This window comes from Sander lucioperca, chromosome 18 (assembly GCF_008315115.2).
Source record: "Sander lucioperca isolate FBNREF2018 chromosome 18, SLUC_FBN_1.2, whole genome shotgun sequence".
In the NCBI taxonomy this organism is placed as follows: domain Eukaryota; kingdom Metazoa; phylum Chordata; class Actinopteri; order Perciformes; family Percidae; genus Sander; species Sander lucioperca.
In genome coordinates, this window is record NC_050190.1 from 21,322,442 (window position 1) to 21,329,213 (window position 6,772).

The 6,772-nt window shown below is 37.3% G+C and overlaps 1 protein-coding gene across 1 annotated transcript; it reads right to left on the bottom strand.

The window, feature by feature from the left end:
* Positions 1–1,192: 1,192 nt before the first annotated feature.
* sumo3a (small ubiquitin like modifier 3a) lies at positions 1,193–4,958 on the bottom strand. Its single transcript, XM_031310063.2, has 4 exons — positions 4,793–4,958; positions 3,737–3,865; positions 3,478–3,549; positions 1,193–3,226 (listed from the first exon to the last, which is right to left on the bottom strand). Exons 1-4 carry the CDS (start codon positions 4,811–4,813, stop codon positions 3,164–3,166), a joined length of 285 nt encoding a protein of 94 aa, XP_031165923.1. The 5' UTR covers positions 4,814–4,958; the 3' UTR covers positions 1,193–3,163.
* Between the last annotated feature and the right edge of the window lie 1,814 nt (positions 4,959–6,772).

Consider the following 6,772-nt stretch of genomic DNA (forward strand, 5'->3'; position numbering starts at 1 on the left):
TGTAGATTGTCCACTCATGCACATGCTTTTCCTTATTCCTGCTTTGACTTATCGACTGCTGCTATTAGTCTTATCACTGTTCCAGTTGTACTGAATAACCTAACCATTCACTCAGTGTGTCAGATGAGATCTAAGGTTCTAAATCAGGCCGAACTATCATACATCAACATATCTTTTTATAGACTTTTGCATTCAATGTAGTGTTCCTTTGTCTCTCTAAGTGAAGTCTAAAGTTCTTGGTTCAGGGACACTATGGAAATAAGAAATGTATTTATTTTTTTAAGAAAAATTTACTTTTGTTTAAATCCAGTGCCATTCTTTAATTCTATGCGGAACTCCTTTATTGCTTTTAGTAGTTACTTGTGTCTGCATGCCCATGTTTCATATCAGTTTGAATCTTTTTTCTGTGTGTGTTTTGGTGAATATTTTTAAGTGTGTTATATGGATGTTGTTTTATGACATAATTAAACCAAACCAGACAGAGACTATGACTATCATAGTTCACTGGCACCACCTAGCTGTTGATTTTCCTCAAGACGTGGTGTTTCCATCTCAAGTACTTGGGCATACATTTTTAGCAGACAGCGCCTCAGTGGGAATTGAAACCCTGTCTTGCAAAATGGACCACAAACCAACTATATATAATTCAATAACAGTCATGTGCTGACAAGTGACAAAATGTACAGTACAGCAGCCAGCAGTCAGGCTAAATGGTTGCATTTAAAAAGGCTTCGTAGTTTAAAAAAAGACATGTATTTTTATAGAAGCACATCAAGGGACAGTCATTTCAAGCTAGTTTAGGCTATAAATGATGCGGCATCAGTTAGTTCTGTGTCCTTGTCCTATAAAATGAATAAAATATATATAGAGTAACAGATTCATTCATTTTTTACCTGCTTAAACTTTGTGCTGTAAAGGAATGGAAGGAGCTTCCAGCGGATGTAGTGCAGGATCCTTCAGTTAACTGTTGAAATAGATTGGATAAATTCTAGTCAACAAAGGATATTTTCTATAATTATAAAGCGGACTTGATTATTTGTCTTATAAACAAGTATACTGTGGTATTATTTTTTTGAAATAAAGAAAGAATAAACATCCTATTCCCAGGGATGATTGTAAGCGTTAAAATTAACAATTTAGTGCTTTCATTTTTTTAATACACAAATATAAAATGATACATGCGACAGAAATACTGAGTACCAAACTATATTTATTGTATACAGTAGTAAAAGACCACAAATAATGTACAAATCAGTAGAGAAACAAATAACATGACAAGAAGTGGGCCCCATTCTTCGTATATTACATGGCTTAGCTTGTATGTTAGCCAGCTCAAAAGATTTTTGTCCAGCTAACTCAGTTCTTCAAATGGAATTGGAAGGTTGTCTTGATAACTGTGCTCTTATTTTGTGAGACAGGAAAGCTAAAACCAGGATCGCCACTTGTGATTAGCTTGCGCAGAGGCATGTCCTCAAAGAGTGATCACACACAGATTTTGCAAATCTCTGTACCACACAGTTTTGTCAAATGCTTGTTAATGGCTGTGTGAGGGATGAGAGTTGGGTAGTAAACAAAATTTAATTTTATATTCATTGGGGCCAAAATGGACAGTAGTGAACATTTGAAACAGCAGATGGCAGTACAGTAAAAACTATTTTAAACATTTTTGTCAAATATTTAAACGTATTGGTTGACGTATTGGTTTTTATTTATATAGCCAATTGCAACTGCAGCTCATGTTGCAGCTTTAATAAATCAATAATTTGTCTAAACAAGAGTTCATAGTACGCCAAACAAGTTACTTTTTAAAATTGCATTGATTAATTTTTTTATATGATTACTTAACTCAAACCCTGTTCAGTTCTGACAATACTAATCAATGAGCACCTCTAAAGAAAGATGTAGCCCAATCTGAAAATTTAAATTGTGAAAACTGTTTACTACTTGCTTTAACAACAAACATGTTAATGCTAACTGAAAACTCCATGTTTATGTTAGGCCATCAACTTAGTTATCTGTGTACGAAGAATGGGGCCCTGTGGGTACAGAACACTTATCTCCCAAACTCTATTGGTTGGCCTCCCTGATCTCCTGATAACGCAACAAACTGCATGCATCCTTCTCTAAACTTTAAAATATTGGAGACACTTATCCCCACTTGGTATATATCTTCACTGTTGGCAAAAAGACAGCAAGGAAGACATCAACCAACTCCAACCAAATGAGAAATTATATTTCCCTCCCCTAAATAGGAATTTGTCTGGATGAGCGAATAAAAGAACCTCTTAATAAGTAGAAGTCAAAGAGGAAGCAAATTACAATGAAACACAAACTCCCTTAAAATGTGACAGTTTTGACCTTGCAGTTTGCTTTTAGAGTGATCAAAGTACATCAAATATCAAACAGAAGTTCGGTCTTTGGAGTATTGGTCCAAGCCCCACAACTTTTATCTAACATCCATTCTGATACTTCTGTACTGGAAAATCAACAAGCCCCCTGGGTGTTAATACTTAAAGAAGAAAAACAAAATACAAAAACATTGCAGAACTCTTTAGCAAAAGCACCTAAAATGCAGAGAATTAAAATACCTTTTTTGACAGAAGAGCGGGAGTCACGGTTCAGACAAAAAACACATGAAAGCAAAGTGAAATGGAAGGCGGGTGTGTATTAAGTTCAGATAGTGCTTCCATTTCAAAACATTTTCATGCCCGCTGACTGTGACCCCGGGCACAAACTTGCGGAGCATCGCATTTGACCCCGATGGATGAAAACCGTGACAAACTACTGGATACTAAGCTTTCACTGGAGAGTGAATGAGAAGCACTGACAAACCAGGAACAGCTGTGACGTGCTGTTGGTCCAATCACAGCCTGCGGTACCAGGAGGAAATGTTGTCCTGATTGGCCAGCGGAGAGACTGTTGACACGCACAAAAGTTCAGTCCTGGCTGAGACAGTACATAAACAGCTGAGGAGCCCCCTCTCCCCATACAACTGACGAAAAACCATGACAGACATCTTTAAACTGAAGAAATCATAATAATAATAATAATAACAATAATAATAATAATAATAATAGGCTGAGAGGAGCGATGGGGAGGGGAGGGACTGTGAAGGTGGCTGAGGGCGTGGTCTGAGAGTGGCCGTCAATGAGGTGGGGAGGGCTTAGCAGTGCCCGCCTGTCTGCTGCTGGAAAACATCTATGGTGTCTTCATCTTCCATCTCCAGCTGAAAGGAGCAGAGGGAAAGAGATTCCAGTTAGTGGATATAAACAATAATTGAACAGGTAAAAAAATGCTGAGATGGAAATATAAAACTATGATTTCAAACTATTCAGAGAGGCCGAATATCTGAATTGTAGAGTTAATGTTAAATATAAGTCTCCAATAGTGACAGGCTTCTCTAACGTGTTACCATCATGTAGAAAGATAATTTCTGCAACGTTTAAAGAGAATGGTGAATGGAGCAGAATATCTTGCCTGTGCAGGTGTATCCGTCTCATTGATAGGCTGGCCATCAAACCTGAACCTGATCTGCCTTATTGCGAGACCCTGCAGGAGCGACAACAGACATGAGGATGAATTCATGTGTAAAGGACTTTTGGTACAGGAATAGCAAGGTGAAGTATGCAACTAATGGGGCAGCTGACTGATGTGTTACAGCAAATCCAAAATAATTGTATGTTTTTGGAGTTGTTGGAGAGGACATTTTAAATCAGTAATTGGGCTTTCAGCTCACCTGTCGGTCACAGTACGCCTTCATTAGTTTGCTGAGCGGTGTGTGTCTTTTGATTTTGAACTGGACCACCGACCCATCTTGCCCTGCAACCTTAAGGTTGATGTGATCGTTCTCAGTCTTTACGCCCTCCTGCAGAGACAGTGTTTAACATCATGTAAATCAGCAGGTTACAAGTTAACAGAGATACTAAAGACATTACACTCAGGAGCTTATACGAGAGTCAACTACAAATAGATACACTACAAAAAAACAGCACTATAACATAAGAGACGTATGTCAGTAACGTTACCAGACTGCAAGCTAATATAGCCTGCAACTTTAGAAGACATTTCAGTAAGTGCAAATACGATGTGTGGTAAAGGGATATGGTTACACTGTTTCGTAGATATATTTTAACCAAAACAAACTTACATTGAACAAAATAATGCAGGCAGCTAACTAGGTTACAATATTATGTTGCTTCAGTCACAGATGCTAACGTTAGCATGATTAGCTCACGGCTAGGTGGTTGGCTCGCCAGCCCTTTAAGACCGATTCTGAGTTTAGCTTCCGGCTAACGCTGCTAGCGGTTTTGTTTTGCTGTACTGAGGCAAAACAAGCACTGACACATTTAAAACAACAAGAACAGCATGGCTAAGTTACTTTAGGTTTTATATGCGTACGTTACGTCACCTCCATTAGCGCTTATTTGTCGCTGCTGCAGTAGCGGCATTTGCGGCGTTGCGGACATAACGTGGTCCCGTTTCGACAAAGAAAAAAAATCCGCAAATGACAATCATTGTGTAGTTGACATTTCTGCTCACAATCTTTGTGATTTTAGATAGTAGGACAGAATATCTCATATTTCCATCTATAGAGCCTTGTGTAAGCGCGTGTAAATGTAAATATTGATGTGCATTGTGCGGGTACTCATTCATTTGCGAAACAAACACTGCGCCGATTCAAAGAAACGTGCAAACCAGGCCATTTTAGATTGCACATCGGAGAAATGGTTTGGCAGGAGCTCGACTCAGCCATCACTAAAAATCTACAGCTCTTTAAACCTTTATATCTTACCTTTGGCTTTTCCTCTGACATCCTGGCTGTATTTCGTGTGCGGGATTTCACAATAATCGGTTAATTGGGCTATATTTGTCTTTCTGCCGCCTTCTGTCCTCTCTTTTCCTCCGCTCTCGGGTGCGCGCTTTGGATCGAAGTTACAAATCAACGATTGGATCTGAGAGGACCACGTGACTACTAAACCGCGGGAGCGCGGACACGGGAGCGCGCCCCTGTGCAAAATACTCGAGCACGCGAAGTAAAGAACCTATGAAGAGTAATCTCGTACAATATCATGTATTTGTACAACTGTTTACACACCAACTGTTTATATACACACACACATTACATTCCTTTTACATTCACCTTTATTAATTTGCAATTATGTTTACACATATTATATTACCTAATTTATATTTTAGCCCAATATCTTAACTTGTGCAGGGCCTAAGAATTTTATTGCAATGACATGACAAATGACGACATGACAAATAAAGAACTTTGAACCTTGAACCTTGTATGTGCTATAAATATTTACACACACACACACACACACACACACACACACACACACACACACACACACACACACACACACACACACACACACACACACACACACACACACGCGCACACACACACACACACACACACAAACGTATGAATAACATTGATCTATTTTATTTTATTGATTTGCTTGTACAATTTATTTTTAAAATTTCAAGTTAAATATAAAATTCCCTTATGGCTTCAGCACCCACAGAAACTACACAAACAGAGAGAGAGAGAGAGTATTTACTGATACGCCAGCAAAAAAAGAAAGTTTTAAACATGTAGTTTTTTTCTTCAGTATGTTATTGGCACAGGCAGTTTTGACAACTGCTTGAATTCCTTTTAGATGTTACTGACTGCATTGTGCCTTTTTAACAGGTCTTGAATTGAGAACTAAGAATACATACAGAGCACACACATACATGTTAAGAGACTAATCTTTTTCAGGTTTAAAGTTTTGAAATAGAAGGGTATAAAAAAGTAAAGGTAAAGTCTTTAGAAACATATTATAAAGCATTTCTTTTTTACGATTCAACCACAGACCTCCCACAAGTGATAACTCTGTGAGACATCCCTTTGCCTTTCTCATTTCTGAGATGTCACACAAAAAATACTGCAACATCATTAATCAGCTGACTGCATTTTGTTTTCTATACCTTAATACGGTTGTATTAATTATTTCTGAATGTGTAGTGTCCTTATAGTATTTACAGTAACACAGTAGATTGATTGGACAACCTTGTAGAATACCTGTATCACCCTAAAGCTCTTGTGTCACATGGTATTTTAAAATAACCATTACAGCTATTATATAGCCTAATCCGTTTTAATAGTTGCAGTAAAGTATTATCGAAAACCAAACAAATGGATTTGCATTAAGAATCATATATCATATAAGCATATTGAAATGTGTTGACTCTTCATAAACCCCAACTAGTATTTGACTATAAATTCAAAGCTTTTCTTTGAGAAATGTAAATATTAATGCCAACAGTACAGAGTTATATTTGTAATCACTACGATGGGTCACCACTAGAACTTGTTAACTGTCTTTGATAATATCAATCGCCTCTTTACAAAAATATGATTCAGCAATGTCAAATATTTTAGAAAATATACTAACACATTATTGCCTGCTGATTTATCATAATTGTATTTCTTTCATATCAGATTTGATCTATGTTAAGGATAAATTCTGACATAAAATAACAGCATTTGGCATAAAATGGGACAAGATATAAAAAAAGAATCTACATCATCTATCATCACACAGCAGGTGTCAACCTTCAGCCTCTAAAGAAGTGTTTTCAGCATTGAAACTTCCTCAAGTGAGGCACTGTATACGAGAGCCACTACAGTTTTAATCAATTTACTTTCACTTTTTTATAACTCAAGATACTAAATATGAAGCAAATATGAAGCAAATATGAAGCGCCACTGAAGGAA